The 26,977-nt window shown below is 59.7% G+C and overlaps 1 protein-coding gene across 1 annotated transcript in view; it reads left to right on the top strand.

The window, feature by feature from the left end:
- Positions 1 to 26,977, top strand: part of KDM4B (lysine demethylase 4B) — a 121,136-nt gene that overhangs the window by 88,936 nt on the left and 5,223 nt on the right. The window contains 10 exon segments of the mRNA XM_070793049.1: positions 5,481 to 5,677; positions 11,842 to 11,943; positions 12,306 to 12,505; positions 18,292 to 18,719; positions 18,993 to 19,113; positions 19,673 to 19,851; positions 21,914 to 22,136; positions 23,667 to 23,743; positions 24,009 to 24,064; positions 24,246 to 24,354. Coding sequence (XP_070649150.1) covers positions 5,481 to 5,677; positions 11,842 to 11,943; positions 12,306 to 12,505; positions 18,292 to 18,719; positions 18,993 to 19,113; positions 19,673 to 19,851; positions 21,914 to 22,136; positions 23,667 to 23,743; positions 24,009 to 24,064; positions 24,246 to 24,354 — 1,692 coding nt within the window.

The raw sequence follows: 26,977 nt of genomic DNA, 5'->3' as shown, positions 1-26,977 counted from the left end.
ATAAAACTCACCCCCAAGAGTGGCCCTTTTGTGTCTTCTGCCAGAGGCCCTGGCGAGGTGACTGAGGGACTGACCCCTTCATTCTTTAGGTGTCATTCAGGGGCCTTGATTCCTGTGTTCCTCCACTTGTGAGCATTGGCGTTGTTAAGTCAGAAAACCTCGGGCTGGCCTGGCAGAATGTGTGAGATCTGTGGCTTGAGGTTAGGAGCTAGCACCTTTGTAAGAAGCAGACTTGGTGCCCGCAGACTACATGGGGCTGGTCCCTTTGTCCAGCCTCCTGGTCCCCTTTGAGGTGGGGTCCAGGCCCAGCTAGGGGGTGTGCGCCATTGGCCCAGGCCCACCAAGGTCCTAATGAGCTCTAGGGGTACGGGTGTGTTCTCCCAAGAGCAGCTGGCTTGGGTTGCTGGTATGAAGGCAGGTGCAGCCTGAAAGAGGTGATTCCAGGGCTGGGCCTCCACCTGCCAGGTTCTAGGTGCTTCCTAGCACCTGTGAGCACCAGATCCTGGCAGCAGGTGGTGGGGAGTGTGCAGCTCACTCTCCTCAGTGAACACCGGGCCCATAGTAGGTTTCCACATAGACACCTGTCTTTCGTCAGCTCAGGCTGTTGGATCGCAGTACTGATAACTGGGCAGCTGAACTGCAGATATTTATCCTTCACATTTCCTGAGGCTGGGAGCCTGAGACCAGGGTGCCACTGGGGTTGGCTTCCTGGTAGGGACTCCAGTCCTGGTACGTGGACTGCCAGCTTCCTGCTGTGTCCTCACCCTGGGGGTGGCAGGGGCCGGAGTCCTGTTTGTCTAGCCTGTTCTTCTTATAAGGACACTGGTTCTAATAGAGTTAGGGCCCCAGCCTCTTGACCTCATTTAACCTTCTTCACCTCCTAATTCCTTCTCTGTATGTACAGACACATTGAGGGGGTCAAGGCTTCAGGATACCTTATAAAAGGGATTCTGTGACTTAAATCAAGGTTTTTCAAACTTTCTGTAAAGGATAAGATAGTGAATATTTGTGGATTTAGGGGCCTTCCAGTCTCTGTGTGACTGCTTGGCTCTGTGGTATCAGCATTAATGTGACTGTAGCCGGGGCCATGTGCCAATAAAACTTTATTTACAAAAAACATGTGGCAGGCCAGATTCCATTATCTGCCTGGCTCTCAACCAACTTAAATGATGTACCTGCTCAATAAAGAGATTTGGAAAGAAAAAAAGCCACAAAATCATTTAATCCCCATTCTCCCATCAAAAGAACTGTGGTTGGGGGTTGACAAATGCCCTTGGCTTTCTCTGAAGGTTTTTGGTTGTAACTAGGACTGTACTGTAATTGTGATTGTGCATGCTGTATTCTTATGACAGCAGACCCCTCCTGAGACCATTTCTGTAGTTGAACTAGTCACCAGCCCCCTCAGGGCTGTCTGCCGGCTCCACACCTGTCTAGTCGGTCCACGGGTTTAGAGTGGTGTGGTTAGAGTTGTCCCGAGGTGTGTGCACGTGGTGTGTGTGCACACACAGTGTGTTTCTGTGATGCCTCGGACAGTCTTTGGATTTCACACCTTTGGGTGTGGACCTTGGGAGGGGAGGCCTCCTTTCCGGCCGGTCAGAGCTGCGCCCTCACCCTCGCTGTTGCCAGCCTTCCGCTCTGCAGGTCGCCGCTGTCTGCTGCCAGGGCAGGTGGGGGGTCATCCTGTCCCTCCTCCTCTGGTGGGGGGAGTGGGGGCGGAGGCCTCGTGTCTCCTCTCCGCTGTCACTTTAAACAGCTCTGTTCCTTCTGCGTCCCGCTGGTTAATTAACTTGGCCAGTCAAGGGCTCTCTGCGCTGCGCTTTTGTGGGGCTGTCGGACCCCCTTGATGAGAGGCTACGTCTGAGCCTGTTTTGTTCTGAGTGTTGGGGCACTGCCTCCCTCTACTTGCAACATGGGGAGAGGCCACAGTTCCGGGCTTAGAATTTTGGGGTGGGGCCCAGTCAATGGGGGCCCAGAGCCCCCTGTGGACAGGCCCACCCTGGAGGCGGGCAGGGACCCACAGCCAATGCAGCGTGTCTCGCGTCCTGGCCATGGGACCCAGGCCCCGTGCAGCGTGTGTCCACCCCAGTCCCTGCCTCTCCCTCTGCTCCTGCTGTCTGTGGATGGCCCCTGCCCCAAGTGCTGCCCAGTGCAGGATGCTCCAAAACGGGAGCCCCGCCCTGCAGCTCTGGTGGCCAAGTCTTTAAGGTACAGAGGCCCCTGGGGCACGCTCAGGCTACAGGGGGCCAGCAGTCCTTCTCCCCTTCCAGCCCGTCTCTCCATCAGAACTAATAGCTGGCAGGCACCCGGGGAGAATGCTCTCCGGCTGGTCCCAGCTGACAGGGCTGCTGAGCACAGGCACTGGAGGGACAGCAGAAGACGCAGTCAGTTTTAGTGGCTCTGGCAGGGCCTCAGGATTGGCTGGGAGCCAGATGGGCTGCCCTGAGGGTCATGGCCCGAGCCCTCTTTCCAGGCCAGCCCTGCAGCTCACGGCCCCATCCTTATTCACAGGCCCAAATGAAACAGCGCTGTGGGCAGTTCCACTGTGCAGGGGTCATAAATCAGGAGACGGCAACGGTGGGGGCTGTGGGGGTGAGGGGGTGCTCTGGTGTGCTCAGCCCTGCGAGTTCTTTTCACTGGTCTTAGCAGATTCCTCTGCCAAACTGTGAGCTGAAACAAGGCGATGGGTCTATGGTGTCTGCAACCCTGGGCTCAGCTGCTCTGCCCATGGAGGTGACTGTTGCCCTGTCCTAAACCGGAGGTGTCCCTTCTGTCCCCCAGGACCTGTGGGGCCTTGCCCCCGTCCCTCCCACTGCTTCCTCCCCAGTGCCCATGCTCCTCGCACCTCCATGCCCACCAGCGACCAGCCCCGCCCGGCCCCACCAAGGACCTCATGGAGACATGAGGGCTGCTGCTCCCAGCGCTGACCCTGGCTGGGCTATAGGCCATGGTGACATGCCCCAGGCCCGCTCCATCCCCTCCAGGGTGCACAGGGGTGCTTTTATTAATCACTTAAGGAAAAGCGATTGCATGGCCACTCGATACAAATCCCTCAAGCTGCTGTTGGTGGCCACGCCGGCCAGGCCGCAGCCGGCCAGGATCCCGGAACCCGGGCACCATCTGGACCCCTGCCACTCCGCAGCCAGATTGTACTGCCAGCCTCTCTCTCTTGTACAATTTTTCATTAAATGAATTGAGTTTGCTGGAAATCGCTGGGTCGTAAGTATTCCCTCCCACTTGATGGTGGTTGGCTTATTGCTGTCCCCACGCTGAGCTCCCAGATCTGGCCTGGGAGCGGGCAGGGTTGGGGAATAGAGGCTGCAAAAAATGCCGCGTTTGCCCCCCACCTCCCTGCCCAGCATCCTCAGACTTCCGGGTTGTAAATATCTCACAGTTTCTGAGCCAGCTGAGGGAGGTTGGGAAGGACTTGTCAGGGTAGGTACATAATTGCTGCATTCAATTAAGTCTTTTCCTTCTGCTCCCTTCATTTCCATTGAGAAAGTGGCGGTGACGGAGGTGGTTGTACATGGAGACGGTTGTACACGAGGCAAGACGCACATTTAACATGGAAATGCATTCATAACATCCTTTGAAATTGTACGGGGTGAAAAAATAAGTGCATATTCAATTATAAATGCGTTCATACGTATGCGCATCCATACACACGCTTGGATTTACCTGCGGGGGCGTGTGCACACACACTCAGCCTGGGAAATAAAAATCCTGCGACATTTCTAAACTGTGGTTTTGGGAATAAGCATCTCCTATGCCTGTTTCTCTGACAGGCGGGCATTGGAGCAGAGCTGCAGAGGCAGCAGTGCAGGTGTCCCCAGGGGCAGCTGCCCTGCGGCCTCCTGTTGCGGCCTCCTCCTGCGCCCTCCTCTTGGGACAGGTGTGGCCCCCTAAGAAGGCGAGGACCATGCCCCTTCAGAGGAAGGCGAGCACAGCCCCCCAGGTCAAGCCCACCCCGAGGAAGTGCCTCTCCCTGAAGCTGGCCTTTCCTCTCCAGCAGTGGTTCCCAACCTTTTTGGCACCGGGGACCAGTTTCGTGGAAGATGAAATTTTTCCACAGACCTGAGAATGGGGGATGGTTTCTGTTTTGCCTCCTGGTCACCTCCTGCTGGGCAGCCCGGTTAATAACAAGCTGTGGACCAGTATTGGGCTGGGGATCCCCGCCCTGGAGTCTACATCTGGAGCCGGCAAACCATGGCCTGTGCCACATCCAGCCCTCTGCCTTTTTTGGCAATAGTTTTACTGGCACTCGCCTACCCCCACGCGTTTATAAGTTGGTCTTGCTGCTTCCCAAGTGACGACAGAGCTGAGAGGTTGTCGCAGAGCTCAGTAACCCATGGAGCTGGAAGCTTCCAGTCTTTGGTCCTTCCCACTCTCTGTGGGCAGGTCACCAGCCCTGCCCTAAACAGTGGTCCCCTCTGTCCCTCCTGCTATCTCGCCCATGGCCTTGGCCCACAGGTAAGCGGGAGGCCAGGGCTGCCTGGCTTCCTTCTCTTGACTGAAGTCTTGCTGTCCTGAGCCCAGCTTCTGCAGTCCTTGCCGGGCTTCTCCAGCCCCCAGCTCCCTGGGACGACCACGGTGGCTCCTGCTTGGGTCCTGGTTCCTGGGCGCTTCTGACAGTGCGATACAAGGGAGAGGCTCCAAGAACACATGGTGTGTGTTTGTTGGGGTGTTGAGAGTCTACACAGCAGAGGAGGGGGCGGAAGGACCCCATCTCAGCCCATCCTCCTCAGGCTTGTTTGCCCCTCGCTTACCGTGCCCGGGCACAAGGGGCTCCCCTGGCCAGGCTGGCATTGCGGCAAGCTCTGCCCGCCTGGGGTCCAGTGCCAAGCCTCCCAGACTCTCAGCCTCCTCCCCTGAAGCCGGCGGTGGGGACTCTGGGCTGTGTGAGCACCTTCTGCACATCACCTTCACTTCTTTGTCTGCCCCATGGAGATGGACAGCTTTCCCCTCTTCCTAACCTTTGTAATCACCGCTGTTATAAAACATTGCACGGGCATTTTACCTGGTCAGGGGCGCGTGCGTCTGACTGGGGGGAGGTTTTGGTTTGAAGTGACTTCAGGCGGCCGAAGCTCAAACCACCTGGCTTCTGGGCTCCTGAGTGGGTCTAAGCACCGCAGTGGACTGTGTGCAGATGGGGTGTGACTCCGGGGGGTGGGCCAGGGGCGCCCAGTGGGGATGCAGCAGCGTCCCCTCCCCCCCTCACCGGATGAGAAGATGCCCTTTCCTGTCTCGTGAGAGAGCTTGGGAGGACAGGGTGGGCCCGGCGCGCGTCGGGTGATGTGGGCTCGCGGCTCGGACAGGGTGGGCCCGGCGCGCGTCGGGTGGTGTGGGCTCGCGGCTCGGATAGGGTGGGCCCGGCGCACGTCGGGTGGTGTGGGCTCGCGGCTCGGACAGGGTGGGCTCGGCGTGCCGCGGGTGGGGTGGGGTTGCGGCTCGTGGGCTCAGCTGTCTCTCCTGCCCCCACGCAGTGCACGTGCCGGAAGGACATGGTCAAGATCTCCATGGACGTCTTCGTGCGCATCCTGCAGCCGGAACGCTACGAGCTGTGGAAGCAGGGCAAAGACCTGACGGTGCTGGACCACACACGGCCCACGGCCCTGAGCAGCCCCGAGCTGAGTACCTGGAGCGCCTCCCGGGCCTCGCTCAAGGCTAAGCTCCTGCGCAGGTGAGCTGCCCGCCGCTGCGGCCGCTGCTCCTCCAGGCCGGCAATCCCCCATTCTCCCTCTTCTCATCTCTCCTCCCCCTCCACCGCCCACCGCTTCCCTCCTCCACCATTTCTCCTGCTTCGGAAGCAAAGTGTATTCTCAGGCTGACTTCTTCCTCCAGCTCTTAGGGCATCGCCGCCCGCGCTGTCTATGTTGTCGGGGTCTCGGGTTCCCTCTCACTCCTTGTCTGCCTTCTCAGGGCCCCACACAGTGTCTGTCTCAGGCTTTTGGGTCACTGTCCTGGGTGTGAGAGCCTCATTTCTGCATTGGGGCTGCAGGACCCTTCTTGACTCTTGAGCAGGGACAGGAGCTGTGGGGCCTGAGGTCTCCCCCCCACCCAGATGGGAGCCTCACTCCTGCCCAGCATGTCTGTGGCTGCTTGTTCTGGTGCCTCGGGTAATGTGTTCTTGCATCCTGGTTGCGGACAGTGGTTATGGGGGTTCTGGGGGTGGTCACACAGACCTGTCGCCTGGATGCTCTCCGCCTCCCATTCCACCTCAGAGGCCTCCTCCAAGCCTTCCTTCATCCAGTATGTGTGTTCCTGCCCAGCTCCTGCCTAGTGTCAGGTGGGGAAGGAGAGGGCACAGTGGCCACCCCCTCCTGGCATCTGTGCTTGGCATCTGGCCGGGGGGTTGTGGGTGGCAGGGCAAAACAGCATCGTGCAGCCTCGGAATTGTCCATCTCCATTGTGTTCTTTCTCTGGGAATATCGCGGCTCTCGGGGCCTGAGCTGCCCATGGACAGAGTTGAAACAGATTGCTTTTTGGTGCCCAAGGAACGGTCAGCGGGTCCTCACCGAGCTTGGGGCATGGCTAGCAGTTCGGGCAGCCCAGAGCATCACATGTGTCTCTGTCTGGGCTTTGAGGCCCAGCGGGCTCTCCTGTGACCTCTCAGCTCCATGGAGGTCACCCTGGGTTGTAGACGGTCTGTTAACAGTGAGCGTGGTGTGTCTCAATACAACTTTATGTATGGACACTGGAGTGGGAATTTCATACCATTGCCACATGCCACAGAATGTTATTATCCTTTAACTTGAACCACTGAAAAACATGAACACCATTCCCAGTTTACGGGCGACACCAAAACAGACAGTGAGCAGATCGGGCCTCCGCGAGGCTTCTGTCTGTGGCCCTCGGTCACTGCTGGCAGATCTTGTCCCCACTGGCCTCGGATGGTGCCTCTCCAGAGCCTGGTTCCTGAGGGGTGGGGGGGCTCGGCCACTTCATTCCTTGGGCAGTGCCTCCCTGGCGGCGCCCCACACTCTGCCGACACTGGGAGAAACAGTCCTGGCTGAGTGGTCACACCGCCCAGCGTCTTCTCCCCCTGGGGCTGGTCTCCTTCCTGTATGCTGTCACCGCCTCTCTGAGAATGCTGCCTCCGCCTGCGTTCCCCGCTGCTCCTGACAGCCCGAGGGAGGGAGGCGCTCTGCTGATCGCTTCTGCTGTTTCTCTCTTTGATTTCCTGCTCTCCTGTGTGTTCCTCCCCGAGAGCATGCCTCAGGGTGGCTCCTTCTCTCTTCCAAGAGCGAGAAGTGAGCCTGCTGACTGTCCAGCTGCCGGCTCCCAACCTGATCCAGCGTTGCAGGATGGTTGGCTGGTGGTGGCTCAGGCTAACTGGTCAGTGGAGCGACTCAGGGCTTCATTCCAGGGAGAAAAGTGATGAGGGGCTGTGAGAGGAGCCTGCCCAGAGGACGAGGACAAGGCCTCGGGCCAGACCATTCTGGAACCTTCTGTGTACAGAGGAGGAACCCCGCGGCCTCGCTACCCCACCCCCGCCAATGTGTCCCACAGCACAGGGCTCCTTCCCACCTTCTCTCTCGGTGTGCCAGCCTGGGACTGAATGACCAATTAGATCGTGTTCCCAAGGATACATTTAGTATGTAAGATAAGGCCCAGTCCCCCACTTGTCGGGGGGCATTCTGTGAAGAGGCTGACAGATGAAGGGCTCAGGTGTGGAGCCCCAAGCCCCAGCTGGGTGCTGAGGCCCCCCGCTAGCAGCAGAGGCCCTTGTGAGCTTCCCTTCTGGCCGTGTGGCCGCCCTGCCCTCACCCAGCTGTGCCTGGCCTCCAGGGCCACCGGCTTCCTGAGCCTCCCTTGTTGGAGAGATGGTTGCTGGGGGCGGGGGGCACCACCAGAATATCCTTGTCTCGGGCCAGATTGGGGGGAACAGAACAGACTGGGGGAGAGAGACGACAGGAGAGATCAGAAGAGAGCCTCTCCTTCACTCGGGCTGTCAGGAGTAGCGGGGAACGCTGAGACAACGTTCTCAGATTGGGATAAACCTGGGTCTATCCCTAGACCAGGGTCTCCCTCCAGGCCTGCTAACATCCTCTGAGAGGACCATCCAGGCTCTGGCGGGGGTGGAGCAGCATCCTTGGCTCCACCCACTCGATGCCAGGAGCACCCCCCGAAGTGTGACAACCACACACGCCCCCATTGGGGTGGGCTCCTCACCTGCCCCCCACGTCCCTGTGTACCCTCACCACTTCCTCTGGGTCACTGCAGTGGCTCCTCGGTCCTGGCTCAGACAGCTCATCAAGCCGCCCCCACCCCCCGAGGGCCCAGCCTTCCTGCCCCCTCTCCCAGTACCACACCCCAAATGTCACTGCAGGGCAGAGTCTGGTATTGGCCCCTTTGGGAGAAAACCACGCTCTCTGTGGATTTACTTCTAATCCCTAAATCTTGTCTAGTGAGCTGACCCCACCCTGTGACAAACAGGACCCATGACCTGTGACCTTGTCCTTGCTGGTGCTCTGCCCAGCTGGTGTCTTGGCCTCATTCCCCCGCCCCGACTCCTGCCTGAGCAGCCCTTCTCCATATGTAGACAGTCTTTTCCTCTCGGCTCCTGATTATTTCCAACGAGCGCTGCGTCACCCACATGTTGCCGCAGGTGTGTGTTCCGCCTGCCCCTCATGTGCACCCTGCACAGAGCATCTGAGTAGCCAGGCTCAGTTGAGGGGGATGTGCTCTTCTCTGAGTACATGGTCCTCGTCCCTCCCCAGCCTCTGCTGCTGCCTCTGGTGGGACCTCCAGCTACCTCCATAGGAGGCAAGAGCCCGCCAGCCTCATTTATCCAGCCCTGCAGCTCCCACCCACCTCCTCTCTACCTACCATCTCCCTCACCATGGAAATGAGGAGTTAGAGAGGACATCCCTGTCCCCTCTGCTGCCCCCAGACCCTTGAGGGGCTGGCCTGGTCTCCCCTCCTCCCTGCACCTGATGCCCTGGCCAGACTGGACACCATTGCACCTCCAGCTTGCTCCCACTGGCCACCCTGACCCTGCCGTGCTCCTGAGCCCTCCCCCCACCATCACCTCCTGGCCTCTCAGAAGCCCATGACCATGGGCTGCCCCCTAAACCTCTGAGGAAACTCAGTGCAAAAGGGTCTCAGACAAAAAGCAGGACCTCACAGAAGAGGCTGACAGTGAGCAGAAGAAAACTTACTTCTTCTCTGAGAAAGTGGGTGGCTTGACATTTATGGAAGAACCTGCTGTGTAAAAAAAAAGACTTTTAGAAGAGGTGGCACTTGGGCATTTAAGAGAGAAAAGAGATATAAGAGGTGGATTGGGAGACACTTCACAACATGGGTTAAACAGAAGACACCCAAGCCTCTGGAACAAATAAACAGGTCAACAGAAAGAACACGGGGCCCAAACGGAATCGAACTTGGCGATTGTGATGCTGCAAGCTACTAGACGAAGGACAAGGGCCTCAAAGGTCAGGAGAGCAGTCATTTCAGGTCCATTGCCTGGACCATCCTGCCCAGAAGCATGGACCCGGCCAAATTACCAACCACGTGTGGAAAGGGAGCAAGTCCCAGGTTTCCCCTCCTACCTGAGACAGCTGCTGGAGGATGTGCTGCAGCTAAACAAGGGCATCAACTGCGAGAGACACGCGATTGAGGAAACTGGATCCAATCCAGGAGAGTCCAAGGCAGCCGCAGATAAGGGGGTGGCCCCGGATTGTCATTTAGAAGCAAATGACCCCTGCCCAGGAGGCCGCACCGAGAACTGGGAGATAGCTAAGAACACTAAGCATCAGGGATAGGAGACCAGTTACTGACTCCGGACGAGAAAGCAAAGAATGCAGCGCAAGCAGATCAGTTGTTCATGGACGAACTATGTTTATGGGATCAGACAGACATACTATGGAGGTGGCCCCAGGGGTCCTGTTGCAGCCAGACAGTGATCAGGGTGTGTGAGGTGACGTACCTCCTCCAGCTGTCAGAAAGTTAGCCCCAGATCCTCCCAGTGTTGTTCCCAGCTTCTGTTCTCACGAAACAGATTCTTGTTTGCATGCAGCGTTCGCTTTGCTGTCCTCTTTGCCGGAGGGCACGGCCCTTTGCCTCCAGCTCTGTGCCTGGTTTCACTTACCATGGGGAGTCCAGGCCCAGGAGCTGCTGTGGGGTTGGTGCTGGGGACAGAGCTCTGAGCCCAGTGGTGTGTTTTCTGATTTTATATATTTATATATTTGTGGCTGTGCTGGGTCTTCATTGCTACTCAGGCTTTCTCTAGTTATGACAATCAGGGGCTACTCTCCAGTTGCGATACGTGGGCTTCTCATTGTGGTTGCATCTCTTGTGGAGCACGGGCTTTAGGGCACATGGGCTTCAGTGGTTGGGGCACACAGGCTTAGTTGCCCCGCGGCTTGTGAGATCTCCCTGGATCAGGGATTGAACCTGTGTCTCTTGCATTGGCAGGCGAATTCTTTACCGCTGAGCCACTGGGGAAGCCCCTCAGTAATGAGTTGGGGGCTGAGGAGAGTCTGGGCTCTCTAGGGACCCTGAAAGTGGGCAGGGCAGGGTCAGAAGTGGCCTCTGGGGCTGGTTCGAGGTCGGGGGAGGAGACGTGCTGCAGGACACAGAGGCCAGGTGAGTTGGCAGGAGGAGGACACCCTTCTGGGTGTGGTGGCCAGTGTAGGGGTTCACTTGGGCACCCGGCCCTGTGGCATCCCCAGATCCTGAGAGAAGCCTTCAGGTGACTACGGGTGAAAAGCCCGCAGCTTCCTGCCTGTCTCTGAGTCAGGGCTTCACCCAGTGTGGAGAGTGTCCCCTGGTGGGCCTGAGTCTCTTGGGCTCCCTCCCACCCTGCCCTGCTTGCCTGTCCTCCCGCACCCCTCCCCATCACCGTGCACCCCTGCACGCCATGCTGTGTGTGATGCCATGCTCTGCCCATGACGCACCCTCCCTGGAATGCTCCCCACTCCCACCTGTGGTCATCGGGGTGGTCCATGCTGCCAACATCAAGTAGGGCATGTCGCACACTGGGCCATGCCTGGGCTCAGGGCATAGAGCAGCTGCCAGCCAGGGGTAGGGGCCTGCGGGTCAGGTAGCCAGAAGCAAAGGACCAGCAGTGGTCAGTGGTTAGCATCAGGGGACAGTTAGAAGTAGGCATTCCGGGAGCCAGTGTCAAGGGCTAGGGCCACCACAGACGCCTCAGGAGGAGGTGGGGTCCTGGCATCTGGAGCCCTTGGGGCCCTGCCCACCCCGCCCACCCAGCCCCAGTCAGATGGTTCCTCAGTGAGCGCTTGGTCCTTGTTAGTACGTAGACTCTCCTGGAAGGTCTTGGTGTCTGAGCCTGCCAGGGCACCTGCAGCGTCACCTCCCGGGCTGGAAGGCCTAGCCTGCAGCCTGGGCTGGTCTACTGTCCCTGCCTCAGGCAGCGCCTCTCCCCACCCCACCTCTGCCCCAACTCCTGGGCCAGTCACACACCTCCCGTGGTCTCTAAGCTGCTCTGTCCCCTCCCTGGAAGGCTCTGGGAACTGGCAGGGACATCCCCCTAGCCCTGAGCCTGGCAGAGGTGCCCTGGCCACTAACCTGCAGCCTGCCCCCCCCTTATCGCTTTCCCTTCTTTTTAACCCTGGTTTTCACTAAGAAGCTGCAGCTCAGTCTTATCTGGGATGCTCACTTGGGGCCCGAGGACTTTCCTCAGTCCCTGGAGGCAGGGGCAGGGGTTGGGGGCCGGGTGCAGCTTAGACGAAGGGTCGCGGGGTCACTGCAGGCTCTGGGCGCAGAGCTCCTGCGGGTGGAGAAAATGCAGGGAAAGCCCGGGCGGGGCCAGGCCCTGCAGTGAGCCATCTGGGGTTAACACGAGCCCTAGAGAAAAACCCCCTGACGTTTACATTCTAGACAAATTAGTCTGAAGGAAAACAGACACTGGAAAAAGACTGAGGAGGAGAGAAAACCCAGTCTAGAGAGGAAGAAAGAGCAGACCAGGAGGCCGGGGCTCTCGTAAGTGCACCGTTTGTCCGTCACGCAGGCATTTTCCACCAGCCGCTATTTCCACCCGGGTTCACACTCCTGTCTCCCCCGTGCCCTCCATACAGAGGCTCTTAGAGCCATCCATACCTGCATCCCATCGCCAGCTGCCATCGCACCCGCTTGATACTGCCCACCCTCGCCATCATCCTCCCCTCCCCCAGGCCTCTCTCCCTCCACCGCCCCTGCCCCCAGGAGCCAACCCCACCCAGGGGCCTGCTTCCCCCGCCCTCCTGGGGGGCGCTTGTCTGGGGTCTCTCTCTGGGCAGAGCGCACAGCCCAGGGCTTCTCCCTTGCATCATTTCACCTCCCCTCTGATGCGTCTCCCTCTTCAGGTCTCACCGGAAACGGAGCCAGCCCAAGAAGCCCAAGCCCGACGACCCCAGGTCTCCTGGAGAGGGGGCAGCCGGGGTAGCCCTCCTGGAGGAGGCAGGAGGCAGCACGAAAGAGGAGGCAGCACCGGAGGCTGACCCAGAGGAGGAGGAGGAGGAAGCCCAGCTGCTGCCACAGGGCCGGGAGGCCGAGGGCTCAGAAGGTCAGTCCGGCTTGGCTGCCTTTGCTGGCCGGGCCAGAGGGCCCACGCTTTAACACTCCAGTTTGTGTGCCTCATGGGCAGGAATGGTGCTTTCTAAAAATGCACATTCTTGGAGGTGGGGGCGCTCCAGAAAGTCCCTCCCCTCCCAGAAACTGAAGAGAGGCTGTCCTAGCCCGTCTGGCTGCTGGGACAGCGTCCACAGGCCAGCAGCTCAGAGTCATAGGCTTTACTCGCTGGTGCTGGAGGCTGGAGCTCAGGGTGCTGGTGTGGCCCCGTTCTGGGGAGGGCCTGCCTCCTGGTGTGCACGTGACCCTCTGTCGCTAAGGTCACTGATGCTTCGCCAGGGTCCCACCCTCATGACTCAGTCACCTCCCAGCCCCGTGACGCTGAGGCATAGAGTTCAGCGTGAACTTGGGGAGACAGGTTGAGTCCGTAACAGGTGCTGTCTGGTCAGTCAGGGAAGAGGACAGCCTGCTGTTGGCTGGACATGCCTGTGGTGGGGCTGCCCGCCTCCCTGCTGGTGTTGGACGGAAAAGTGTATTTGGGCGCCATGGTAGGGTGTCTCAGAACTGTGCCCTTTACACGCCCGGGGGCTGTTAGCCACAGAGTGTTGCTCCTTGAGTGTGTGAACATCCACCACATCCACATTTTATGTGCCGCTTTTCTTTTCCACAGCTGGCTTCGTTTTCCTCATTTTCAGATTCAGCTGCTCACATGTTTGCATGTAGCAGCTGCCCCCCAGGTGTGAAGGAAGGGCTGGGTGAGGCTAGGGGCTGGTGGCAGATTTCCAGGCAGCCCTGCCTCAGGCTCCCATCACAGGCTGTAGGTTGCTGGAGGATTCCACTCAGGCTCTCCGGCTTGTCCTCAGGACTGTGTCTTGTTGCTTATGAGTCCAGAATGGTCTCTGCCCAGATTGGGGTCAGGCTCTCCTCGGGGTTCTGAGGCTGGTGTCACAGATGATATGGTGTTCGAGGTGACTGTCCATGAGGCTCTGTGTGTGGCAGGCGTGAACCCCGGATGTTTCCACCAGCTGGAAGGGGGCGTGTCCCTGCGAGGGGCCTCCTGAGTTGGAGACAGGGGAGATCAGAAAGTTTCCTGGGAAATCATACACTGGTGCATGTCCCCAGATAGCCTGGCGTGCTGCTCACCCGGTGGGCATCATGAAACAGCCCAACTCCACCCAGGAGAGTCTGGACAGCCTGGGGAGGCAGGCAGCCCAGGAGGAGGGAAGCACATGTTGGCACCATCTGGGCGCAGGCGAGATCACCCCATAGAAATAGACCCAGAGCAGCATCACACTTGTTTACAGAACACGTGGTTTTCACAAAGATCCCACTTGTGATAAAAGCAACCAGAGAGTGATGCAGCCTGGAGCAAATCTCCCCAGAAATAAGACCTTATGGGGAAAACCAGAGATGTTTTTGAAAGACAAGGAGGAACCAAACACAAATGGGGCTGTGTGTGTTAGGAGGACGCCTGGTGGTAAAGGTGGATCCCCAGCTCAAGGATCAAGGATGTTGATTTCACTGCAACCAGAGGGATGGAGGTCCAAGGAAAAGTCAGGAGAGGTCAGGGCTGCAAGACCGGAGGCAGGAGCTGTCCCAGGCTGCAGTGAAGACCACCACTCCTCCCCAGGGCCACCGATCTTCACACTCAGCCTCGTATGTAATACTTGCACCCATATCCCAGTTACTTAAAGTTCTGAAAACAGGCCAGGCAGACACTGGATGTTTAAGGAGCATCCGAGTCTGCTCAGCCGCCCTGATCCAGGCCCCGAGTCGGCTTCAGGAACCACGCCTCAGTGTCTCCTGTCTAGAGGCAGAAGTCCAAGGTCAGGGTGGCTATGGGGCTGCTCCTGCTGAGGACATGGGGGAGGGTCTGTTCTGCCCTCGCTCCTTGGCTGGTAGACAGCCAACTTCACACTCACACAGCGAGCCCGTCTCTGTCTTGCCCGTTCACAAGGACACTGGTCATGCTGGCAGAGGGCCCACCCCGATGATGACCTCATCTTAGTAACTCATCCCATCGGCTGTTAAGGGACACCCCCCCGCCCCAATCACCACCTGCTGGACGCAGTCCCTTGCAGCAACACTGCCCCAGCCTCGGGATCCCGAGAGCTGGCCTCACGCCCATGCTCAGCAAGGCCTCTTCGGTGGTGAGACTCCGGTTCCTCTCTGGTTTTCCCTGTTCTAAGCAGATTGCCACCTAAACAGTGGGGGATGTGGTGGGTGGGCTCTGTGTCCTTTTGAGAGTGAAACGTGCTGCAGAGAGGACCGTGCAGGATGCGTGCCCGCCTCCATGGCTTCTGTGCTCCCTCTGTTCTACTTCTAGGGCCCCAGCCCAGAACCCCAGGGCTTCTCCAAAGGGCTGCAGGGCCTACGTTCTTTGGTGAGCTCCGTGTTTTGTGGCTATGGACCCAAGAAGAGTGGGGACGTTCCCAGGGAGGCGACCCTGCTCCCCAACTCGTCACCCTGTCCCTGTTCCAACCCAGAGCCTGTTCCCCAAACAGAAGGAGCTGGAGTTTGGGGGCATCTTCTGCAACGGGCCCCTTGAGAGAGGAAGGGGTCCCTTCAGGGTGTGGCAGGAGGCTCCCACAGCCAGGAACCGCACTCTGGTCAGCGGCTGTCGCTTGAGCCCTTGGTGGAAGATCGCTCTGAACGCGTCAGATAAATAAGTGCTTGCAGCTGGGGGTGTCAGCAAACATGTCCAGGAATGAGTGGAAGACTTTAAAGTGGTTTCTAGATTTGCTTTCGTGCCAGCTTAATGTCTCTCAAAGCTATGAGTGTAACGACCGCCTTGGGCATGAAGATAGTCTTTGTTCTGTTTGCGTCAGGACAGCATGTGCCACTCACACCCAGGAGGCTGCCTGACAGAGGAGGCAGGGGGTGGGCAGGATGGAGGAGCCTGGACACCACAGGGCAAGAGGAGCCAGGCTGGCTGATGTGTAGCTGGGCCTGGGGACGGGGGCTGCTTCCCCTCCCGGCTGCCCCGGGCCCCCACCCTGCTCCATCAGCTTCCCCTGCCCCCAGCCTGGGCCCTGGGCCAAGCCCTGAACAGAAGGCAGAAAGGCAGCCTGTGTCCACCTGGCCTGCCGGGGGTCTCCCTCCTCTTGCCTGGCTGTCTGGCCAGTTCTGGCCAGGCATGGCTGCTGTCCCTTCTCGCAGGTCTGGAGCTGGGGGTGGCAGGAGCTGCACTGGGACTCCAGGAGGCCTGGTCCCAGAGCTCGTAGTCCTGCCTGTCCCCCACAGTGCTGTCCTTTCTCCCAGGCAGAATCCTGCCCGAGGGCAGGGGAGGGGCCGTGCAGCCATCCTGGGTCACTTCCCTTCCCCCACGCCTCTGCCGGCAGAGGGATCCCTGCCATTCTGCTCCCACAACACCCGGGGGCATGAGAGAGACTGTGTGCTGGAGTCACCATCCCAGCTCTGTCAGGCAGGCCAGCTGAGGGGCTTTCCACACGCGGCTCCCCTTGGGCTGCGGTGGTCCCCATGGCGTAAGGACGGAGCCCTCCCCACTGCAGTGTCCCTCTTGGCCTTAGGTTGTCCCCTCACAGGGTCCTCTGGGTGAGCCCCCTCCTCAGACTAACATCCGTGTGCCTGCGCTGTCTGAGAGACGGAGGGGACAGTGGTTTCCTCAGAAAACAAAGCCATTCACCCGACAGCCTGTGCTGCATGTCTGGGCAGCCCCAGGGCCATTTCTGTAAGTCAGAAGATCTCAGCCGTGGGCGCCTCCTGGGGCCGGCCGCTGTCACCAAGCTCTGTGAGTAGTGCTCCCCCCGTCTCACCCTCCCCGTCTCCGGGGACAGGGGGCTGACCTTCCGTTGCCAGGACCTTCCAAGTCCAGCATCTGTCAGGGAGGAGCAGGTTGTCTGCCCTTTCCTCAGCCAGATCACGATTTCTGGGATGCTGGTGGTTGGGGTCCCTCTGGGTAGGCGAAGGCATGAGGGATCCTGCTGCTGTCCTTGCCCTTGGAAGGTTCAGGGCCAGAGGGCGTGGGGACTGGCGAGCACTCCCTCCTCTGAGCATCTCTTGAAAAGCCTGGCTGCTTGCCCAGGACCTGCAGGCTGGCCCGCCATCACTGCGGGGCTGTGGTGAGCAGTGGACAGAGGGGCCATCATCACTGCAGGCCAGGCTGGCTCTGAGCTCACCCGGTGGGGGCCACTGGTGGGAGTTGGCTCCCTCCCAGCACTCAAGCCAGGGGTCTGCCTGGAGGAAGGGAGAGAGGATGCTTGTTTGACCCCTTCCCGGGTCGGGATAGTCAAGGACTAAACGATGGCCTTGCCCTCAGGAACATCGTCCCCCTTGTGCCATTGTGTTTGGCTGAGGGACGTGGGTAACATTTGGACAGGTTTTTATAGCACGAGGTAACGTGGATGCAGGGTGGCCGACCAGACCCTGTCACACACCCCGTTGTCACGGGTTTAGCAGGAAGAAGGACCAGCGCTTCCCCTCGAGCAGTCCTTACTTTCCCAGCCTGGTTTGCGGGGACCCAGATGGTGACACGTCGGCACTGACAGCTCACGGGTACCAGCAGCAGGATGACCAACTTGTCTTCTGGGCATCAACCACTGTCACACATGTGATGTCGCGAGAATGGGGACGCAGGCCAGGCAGGGAGGGCCTGAACTCGGTGCCCATTCTCCAGGTGGGCAGGCGGGGCCCAGGGGCTGTGCTGGGCTGCTGGTCCTCGTGGGCAGGGGTCCCTGAGGCTGTGCAGGCCTTGTGGAGACCCCCACCTGCACATGTCCCCAGTGACTGTGTGATGATATGACCACGGACTTGGTGCCTGGAAGCAACTCTTTTTGTCTGACGTTCCTAAGGGTCAGGAGTCCCACACAGATCCCACTGAGCTGAGATCCGGGCGTGGGCAGGGCTAGTCCCTCCGGAGGCTCCAGGGAACACCGGCTTCTGCCTTTTCCAGCTTCTAGAGACACCGCCTCCCTGGCTCACAGCCTCTCGCCACCCTCACAGCCAGCAGCCCAGCATTTCCTTGAGCCCAGAGGGATCCTCTGCTTTTGAGGACCCCTGTTAGCAGTGGGGTCCACCTCGGGATCCTTGGCTCATCCTGTCTGTAGAGTCCCCGCTGCCAGTGTCTGGCTCCACGTCCTCAGGTCCTAGGGCTACGGCGTGGGCGGCCTTGGGGGCCGTGACTCCTCCGGCTACACCACTCAGTTCCGTTTATTTCAGGAGCTGCATGCCCACTGTGGCCCTGAGTTAAAATGCTGCTGAAGACACTGCCCACCTCCCTCCCCACTCTATCACCTCTCAGGAAGCCCTCCCAGTGCTGGCCCCCAGGGGCCAAAGGGTGTTCCGGGCCCTGAGGACACTTCTGTCCCCCACACATGGAACCACTTATTGTTTAAGGTTTTGCTTTTAAAAAATTCTACAAGCTGTGTGTGTTAGCCATAGAAAGAGGGAAAACCCAGATATACGAAAAGAAAACGTATCCTGCTTCTGCCCCCTCCCCTTTGGAAGGACCTTTAGAGTGGGTCTCTCCCCAGCTACTTGCCGACAGCTCGACTTGGTGCCCCATGCGAGGACACCCTCGGTGCTCTTCCAGAAGGTTCCCTGGGCCCGGGGCAGAACCCCACGGCCAGGGTGCCGCTGCTTCCGGCTATGCTGCCTGGCAGGGGACCTGGTTGCAGGTGGGACTGCCCAAAGCCCAGGTTCCTTGGGCAGGGTTGGGGAGGGTGGCCTGTCTTGGGCAAGGGGGCTGGAAGGGGGCTCCTGGCCACTGACCCCTGGAGTGCCCCGGTCCCTGCCTCTGACTCGTCTCTCCTCTCCCTGCAGAGGACGGGAGGGGCAAGCTGCGGCTGGCCAAGGCCAAGAGTGACCGGAAGAAGAAGAGCTACGGCTCCCTGCACCCCCACCACCCGCTGCTGCCACCGCCCCCGTCCTCCCAGTTCACCGAGGAGGCGCCCTTGCTGGACATCCCGGGACCCGCCCCCGGCCTTGAGGCTGCTGAGGAGAGCCCCCTGCCACCACCCCTCAATGTGGTGCCCCCCAAGGCCCCCGGCGAGGAGCCAGAGGCAAAGCCACGCCCTGTCATCCCCATGCTATACGTGGTACCTCGGCCCGGCCCTACCGGCAACAAGGGCCGCGTGTCCTGCCAGCAGGCCTCAGAGCACTTTGCCCAGAAAGGCCCCACCTGGAAGGAGCAGGCCACCCCCATGGAGCTGACGGGGCCCGAGGAGGAGAGTGGAGCTAGTGAGGGGCAGGTAAAGGGGCAGTGGGTACTGGCCGGGGGGTCCCCCACCCGTGTGCTGACCATGGTCTCGCTTGTCCCAAATGGGCCCTGTGGCTCCCATCCCGGAGGCCAGTGACACAGATGTGGTTGAGCAACCACCACGGATCTGGACTGCACTTTCCTGGGGTCTCCTGCCCCCGACCGGGGACTCTGGGGTCCTTTGGAACCGGGCTGTGGCCCCGGTGAGCAGTCCCTGCTTCTGGCCCCAGAGCTGCCCCCTCAGAGGCCTCCTGTGCTGTTTTAGAATCCGTCCACCTTTTCCAAGTTGAAAATGGAGATCAAGAAGAGCCGGCGCCACCCTCTGGGCAGACCGCCCACCCGGTCCCCGCTGTCCGTGGTCAAGCAGGAGGCCTCGAGTGACGAGGGTGAGTGAGTGAGGGGGTCCCTGGCTCTGCTGGGTCCCTGCCCCGCCTTCCTCTGCCGCCCGCCCATCCAGCCTGCTCACTCCCACCCCAGCGCCCCTGCGCAGCATCAGACCCTCTCCTCAAATGCCTCAGGGCTGAAGTGTCCCCTGCCTATTCTACAGCTCCCAAGCCCCATAAATGAGCACCTTGCTTTGGGCGGATCTCTGGGGACCACCAATACAGACCAGGTTGGATGGCGCCCCAGTGTCCTCAGGGAACTCAGGAATAGGCCGTGGGGGCTTGGGGACAGCCGGCCGGGAACCACGGCCAGCAGAGGCCCGCCCAGTGACAGATGGCAGGTTGGGCGGGATGGATGTCTGTTGTGGCCTCCATCTTACAGGACGTGGGGGTGACGGTGTCCCCACCCAACTTCCAGGGGTCTCTGCCCCCCTGCCATGGCCTGACCACCCTGTGTCCTGTCCCCAGACAGGATCGGTCCTGAGACGGGGACCCATCCCCGAGCACACTGGGAGGTGGGGTCCTCAGTGCTGACGCCCCTCCCCACTCCCCTTTACTCCAGAATCCTTCCCTTTCTCCGGGGACGAGGACGTGGGTGACCCTGAGGCCTTGAGGTCATTGATGTCCCTGCAGTGGAAGAACAAAGCATCCAACTTCCAGGCCGAGAGGAAGTTCAACGTGGCAGCTGCCCTGACAGAGCCCTACTGCGCCATCTGCACTCTTTTCTACCCGTACAGCCAGGTGAGCTGGCACTGTGGGACCCCAGGTCCACACCAAGCCAGGCGTGTCTGCCTGCTCCTGTGGGCACTCCGCCGGAAGCCAGCCCTTGCACCCTGAAGAGAGGGTGTCGGGGACTAAGAACCCATTGCTTTTGGGGCCACAGTGGGCTCAGGGGAGAGCCTGGCTGGCGGGGCATGAAGCTAAGGCCCCAGTGAGGGCTACAGGGAGAGAGCCTGGGGTCTGAGTTTCACTGGAAGGTAACTTACTCGTAGGTATCACAGAGGATACAAGTGCAGGAAGCGCTGTTGTCTGAGACGCCCTCAGTCTGACCCCGGGGCCCAGGAGCGGGGCCAGGGAAGGGCCTGCATGGTGAGCAGGAGTCTGGAAGCCCAACCAGCATGGGGCTGGTGACAGTGGGCTGGAGCCAGGCAAAGACTCCCCATGTGGCCTGGCCCACACACAGCCCCCACTCTGTCCTGAGTTCCCAAGTCATGAACCTGGCCTCTCCCCATGTTCTGCCCTGAGCCGTCCGCGGCCAGGTTTCCTTCTTCACCTGTTTCTGGCCCTGGCCCTGACCGCTGCCTGCCTCCTGCCCTTCCTGTTAGCGTCTCATCACAACCACGCACGGCCTGGATGGAAACGCCCAGTCCTCAGCCTCTCCACGTGCCCCACAGCCATTCTGTCCTGTGACATCTGCTGCCACCCCCTCATAGTATGCCCTGTGCTGTCCCCCAGCATCTCTCATGTACTCACCCAGCTCCCTGCCTGGCCAGGTGGATTTCTGTACATTCTTTGGTTCCATCGCACTTGCCACCTCTTCCAGGAAGCCTTCCTGGATCTGCTGTCCCTGGCTGACTCAGGCCCACCTCTGCTTTTGCTCCTGCCCTCTGTTTATCAGTCCTGGAGAACAGAATCAGATCTCACTTGCTTTGTGATCCCTAGCTCCTAGCTTAGTGCCAGATGTTTTCCATGCATTAGCTGGGCTGACCGAGGTCTGTGCACCATGCTGGGGTGGCATGCCTGTCTCCAGAGCCCTGCTGCTCTGAGTGGCCGGGACCTGCCATCCCTAAGCAATTCAACAGCTGGTAGTGGAAACAAGTAGGATGTACCATCCGGACATCTGCGCCAGGCGTGCTGCTGGCATCAGCGCTGGGAATGTCTGCTTCAGAGGCGCAACTCCTTCATTCCAGTGGCTAGGTGAAGCATCATGACTGAACTTAATCATGCCCATGGTGCTGGTGGGCCTCCACGGCTACAGCCCTCAGCGTCAAGGCCAGGCTCTGCCCGTCCTGCTTCATGGAAAGAGCTGTGCCTGTTTGGAAACTAGCCAGTCCCCTCATCCAAGGTGGACCCCCCCATACACGCATATACAGTATGTCAGACCAGTGGTCCTGGTGACCGCTTTCCTTCTGCTCAAGCTAGGCAGCGTCCTCCCCTCACTCTGGGGGTACCAAGGAGGCTCATCTGGGAGCCCCGCCATCCTGTGACAGGCCCAGTGTTGCTGGATTTTTCATCACAGACTCTTCATCTGATTGGATCTGGGGGGCTTGGGGGACTGGGGTACAGCTGTCATGGCATGCAAGTCGTAAGTGTAGATACACAGGTAACATGGCATCAGGTGATGGTCAGGACCACAAGGCCAACAGTGGGCAAAGGCTTGGGGGCTGCTGGTCACATGAGCGAGAGATGAGCACCCCAGGCAGTGGGAACTGCATGTGCAAAGGCCCTGGGGCAGGACCCAGCCTGGCATTTGGGGTGTTGGGGAGGGACAGCAAGGAGGCCCCTGTGGCTGGAGCAGAGCGAGCCCAAGGCAGTGGGGGCAAACTGGTCAAGGACTGTGGGGTGGCGTCTGTGCTGGGTCTGGATGTAACTCTTAAGTCGGAGAGCTTGCGGGTGGGTGGGACACGATCTGACTGTCTAGAGGAGGATCTCTCAGGGGGCTTCTGAAGCAGGGCTGGGGTCTGGGAGGGTGTCAGGGAGAACTTGTGGTGGGGCAGCCACAGGTGTCCCAGTAGGGTGAGCTGGGGCTGGAGGTCCCGCCTGCCTAGGCTGGGCTCTCCGCTGAAGGCATCCATTCCTGCAGTCCCTGCAGACTGAGAAGGAGGCTCCCCAGGCTGCCCTCGGGGAGGGCTCCTCGGCCATCCCACCTTCCAGAAGTGGCCAGAAGACGCGGCCGCTGATCCCTGAGATGTGTTTCACGGCCAGCGGGGAGAACACGGAGCCGCTCCCCGCCAACTCCTACATCGGCGACGACGGGACCAGCCCGCTGATCGCCTGCGCCAAGTGCTGCCTGCAGGTCCATGCCAGTGAGTGCTGGGCCAACACCTGGGGGGCTGCAGATGGGCAGAGTGTCTGCAGGGCAGGGCTGCCCCTCCCTCTGGCTGCTGCTTCCGGCATATAGCAGGACCTGGTGTCATGGCATTGGGGTCTCCATCCTTGGGGGGCAGACGTCCTGCTGCCCCCCAGTCAAGGTAGGCCTGCCTGACACTTCCTTCTGGAAGGTTCCGCTGTGGCCTGCCCTCCCCTCCCAGGGCCTGGGGGGGGGCAGCAGATCGGGTCCCCATCAGGGTCTGTGACGCTTTTAAATGCCATGCCTTGGGGCTGAGGCTGGAATTGATGGTAAAGCTGAGATTCTGCAGAGGTCCAGGAGTCTGATTTATCTCTGCTGTCGGTGATCCCCCCCACCACCACCTCTCCCCCAAATCCTGAAAGCCCAACCTACCAGGGATAGGAAGATGGATGTCTGTTCCCTTCTTGGGTGGAAGGGGGTGGCGAACATCAGATTGTGGTCCAGGATGGGGAGAAAGCTTCCTGGAGATCCTTAATTTCGGTGTGGCCTGTGGAGGAAGCTGGCCATACATCTCTGTCTGGCGCCTGCCCCTGCCAAGGCCTGCCCGGAGCTGGCTTTGTCTCCTGGCTGGGGTCTGGCTCTGAGACACGCTCCCTGGGTGTTGGGGGAGAGCGGATGGCAGCAGTGGAGCCCACAACCCTGTTTCCCTCGAGGGGCCCCGCCCAGCTACATCAGTGGAGAGAAGGCTTAGGAGTCAGAAGGCTCAGGACAGGCATCTCCTTTGGGACCCATCCCTGGGCAGAGGGGGAGCCCGCACTTCCTCCAGGAGCCGGGACCACACCCTGGGGTCCAACCTCGGCTGAGGGCCCAGAGGACAGAGCGGGGGCCTCTCAGGGGTACCTTGCTGGCCCTCAGGGCCTCGGTGAGGACACAGAGCCCCCTTCCTGCTGTCCTGCTCTCTCCTGGAGTTTCCTTTGGGACCCCCTGGTACTGCTTGATGGCCCTCTCAGACTTCAGAGCCCGTTTGGTGGGCAACAAGCCCCAGCTGCTTGAGGGTCCCTGCAGTATTGCTGGGTGGCAGCGCCGATGAGGCAGGGCCCTGGGGCATGGCCCTCCACCCCTCCTGCATTCCCCCTCCCCATCTGTGAACCCAGCCACATCCCACAGCCAACTCCCTGGGTAATTCCAGAGCCTCTCACTGTGCTTTCAGAATCAATGGTTCTGAACTGTCCAAGGCCCACTTTTCATCTTATGCAACGTCTGGGTCCCCTTGCTGCGCTCTCAGCTCCTCCCAGACTGGGGTAGGGGGCGAAGGCCAGGCTGAGCCTCCAGACCTGGAGGAGCTCTGGCGGCAGAGGGTGGGGGGAAGCCTGCTGTTCTTCCCCATCCCTTTCCAGACTCTCGGGCTCTGTGTGCAGTGGTCCGGATTGAGGCCGAGCAGGTGGTGAGCGCAGTTCCTGCATCCGGAACCCCCTGCCCTCCCCCCACCGGCCTTTGATAGCCTGCCCGCAGCCATGGTGACAGACGCGTTTGCCCTGTCTTGTAGGTTGCTACGGCATCCGCCCGGAGCTGGTCAACGAGGGCTGGACGTGTTCCCGGTGCACGGCCCACGCCTGGACTGCGGTAACTCGCCCCTGCAGCTGGGGTGGTGCTCTGAAAGCCGGCGCGGCCCGTGGGGGAGCCGGGCCTGGGCCCCGGGCTCGCCCGATCCCGCGGGGAGACCTTGGGCTGGCTGCCTCACCTCCTTGGGTCTCGGGTGGAGCCCATCGCTTCGGTGGCCGCTAGTGTGAAATGTAAGGACCGCTGGCGGGGGCCGGAGCAGATTCCGGAGCAGCAGGCGGGCGGTCCCGCCCTGCACACCCCTCAACGAGTTGTCTGGTCCCTGCAGGAGTGCTGCCTGTGCAACCTCCGGGGAGGCGCCCTGCAGATGACGACCGACCGGAGGTGGGTGGAAGGGCCCCTTCTAGGGGACGGGGGTACCTGAGGGGCGACTCGGAGCAGGGGCAGGACCAGCAGGAGCAGATGAGGTCCTGTCGGCTTGGCAGACCCATGCCCACAGCTTTGAGATGACCCTAGAGGGGACAAGGCGCGCCTGTGACCCCGGCCCCTTCCGCTCCTCCCCCAGGTGGGTCCACGTGATCTGCGCCATCGCCGTGCCGGAAGTGCGGTTCCTGAACGTGATGGAGCGTCACCCCGTGGACATTAGCGGCATTCCTGAGCAGCGGTGGAAGCTGGTAGGGGCCCTTGAGTGCTGCCCCGGGGGTGACGGGTAGCTGCCTCGGAGCCTGGAGGTGGTTTCACTATGGCCAGCAAGTTACTCTTTGAGTAGGTAGGGGGTGGCTCTCTGTGGCTCCATTTCCTGGTTTTTACACAGAAAATCCACCGGCGCTCTGCCCAGTTCTTTCTTGTTTAACTTGGAATTGGTGGCCAAATAGAATTTTAAGAACATAATAGCCAAGAAGATCTTCATCAGACCTAACTGAAAACTCACACATGATAAATAGCAGCTGCCAGTTTCCCCTCCCTCAGCCCCGGAAACCGCCTGTCCTCTCTGCTTCTGTAAGTTTGTTTTCACTCCCTCCTGGATGTGGAGATTTGCAGCAGGTGACTCGCTTATTTCACCGAGCATAATGTCCTCAGCGTGCATCTGTGTTGCTGCAGATGGCAGGATTCCCTTCTTTTTCATGGCCGAGTAGCATTCCATTGTGTTTCTACACTGCATCATCTTCGTTTTCTCTCCGCGGACGCTTAGGTTGTTGCCAGGTCGTGCCTGTTGTAACTGGTGCTGCCGTGAACATGGGGGTGCAGATATCTTTTCAAGATAGTGATTTTCTTTCCTTCAGCAAAAGACCCATGAGTGGAATTGCCAGAGCATGTGGTAGTTCTGTTTTTAACTTTTTGAGGAACCACCATACTGTGTTCCGTAGCAGCTCCACCAGTGTGGGTTCTGACCAACAGTGTGTGAGGGTTCCCTTTTCTCTCTGTCCTCGCCAATACTTGCTATCTCCTGTCTTCTTGATGGTGGCTGTTCTAACGGTGGTTTTGATTTGCACTTCCCAGATAATTACTGATGTTGACATCTGCTTACATACCTGTTGGCCATCTATATGTTTTCTTAGAGAAATGTCTAGGCAAGTCCTTTGCCCATTTTTAAACTGGGCTTTTTTGCCTTTTTTGCTCCTCAGCTGTGGGAGCAGTGTCTCTGGCTCCTCTAAGGAGCACAGCCATCCTTGGGCAGGAGTGGTCTTGCAAGTTTCACTCTTCCGGCTCTTTCTGATAATGTCTCCCCACCCTCCCCCGATCTGGGGGAGCCTTCAGGGCAGTGGGCCGTAGTCAGTAAGCAAACACTGGCTTTCATTCTCAGCTCTGCTACCAGCCAGCTGTGTGACTCCAGACAGATTCTTTGACCTCTCTGTGTTCAGTCTTCTTCTCCATAAAATGGGGCTGCTAACAATCCCCTGTATGGGGAGCATGAGCTGGGCCACAGCGGAAAGTGCTGATCATGCCGTCTGAGCACCAGCTCCTGCTCCCAGGTCATCACCACCTATGAGTCTGCAGGGTGGCCTTGTGGGGGACATGTGGGGAGTGGGATGTGTCTTACGGGCCCCAGGAGATGGGTCATTGGCCCGGGGTACGGACAGCCTCCTGGCTGTTCTTCTTGCCTGGTTTACTTCCCAGCTGCCTGGGACAGGGCCTGGGTACAGAGGCTCTTCCAGGCCTCCAGCAGGCAAGAGGCAGAAAAACAAGGCTGCAATTGGGGAGCCTGGTGAGGAGGCCCAAGTGAAGGCTCAGAGGCACCACCCTGGAGCCCCTAGGTGTGGGGCCTCCAGGCAGGGCAGAGTGGGTGGCTGGTGGGAGCCATGTGGGAGGGGAAGGGGCCTGGTCAGTTAACGTGGAGCTCAGGCCAGTGCCAGCCCCGCCTGGTCAGGATGGGTATTAGGAAGAGGCCGCAGCGGCAGTGATTCCTCCAGGAACACAGGCGGCAGAGACCTCATTATTCAGGTGGAGTGATGGCGCGGTGTGCAGCGCCGGATAGATCCTGCCTCCCAGACGCTTTATGGATCATCTGACATTTCCAGCTTGCAGCCTCTTCATTACCGGCACTTGTAACGATGAATTAAAAATCCTTTTACACGAGGCTCGCTTGTACTGCCTAATGGAGCCTCACAAGGAAGCTGGCAGTTAACTCCTGCTTGCCCAGCCGCCCGCCTGCCTTCCCGGGGCCACATGCTAGCCACAGGCTTGGGGACGGTCATACCTGGTTATCTGCCCATCCTTCTGTCCCCAGGATTCTCTGGGCGCTGGTCCTGGTGAGTGGTGGCTACCCCAGCCAGCTGGTAGCCTGAGCCTGCTGCTCACCCCCTCACCAGCCCGGATCAGCTTAGGGGGCAGTAGACGTGAGGCTGTCAGGGCAGGTGCTCAAACCAGCTCTGCCCTTCTCCTCAGCTCTGCCTTGCGGTGTCACATCTTGATGGGAGGGAAAGTGGATGTGTTTGACAAGATTGGCAGGAATGCAAGGGGCGGCGGGGAATGGCTTTAGGGGGAAAGGCCTGAGACATAAGACTGTGCCTTGCGGCCTCCATGGCTGATGGCACAGCAGCTGTGGCCCTCAGCCTTCTCCCACGGTCCCTCCTGTACCATCGCCTGACCCCCCATCTCCTGCCCCCACCTCACAGCCTCCAATGAGGGAGATCCGGACACAGGACTCACCCTTAAGGCAGCCTGAGTTCATCGCCTGGCAGATGGCCCCATGGGGGCCTGGCCTGCTTTCCTCATGCTGTGGAAACTCAGAGCAACGAGCTGCCCCCTCTGACCACACTGTCAGGTCTCTCCCGGGCCTTGGCTGTGGGGTTTCTG

This window comes from Bos indicus, chromosome 7 (assembly GCF_029378745.1).
Source record: "Bos indicus isolate NIAB-ARS_2022 breed Sahiwal x Tharparkar chromosome 7, NIAB-ARS_B.indTharparkar_mat_pri_1.0, whole genome shotgun sequence".
NCBI classification, from domain to species: Eukaryota; Metazoa; Chordata; class Mammalia; order Artiodactyla; family Bovidae; genus Bos; species Bos indicus.
Note: the sequence above shows the minus strand (reverse complement) of the source record. Positions and strands in the feature narration are given on the sequence as shown.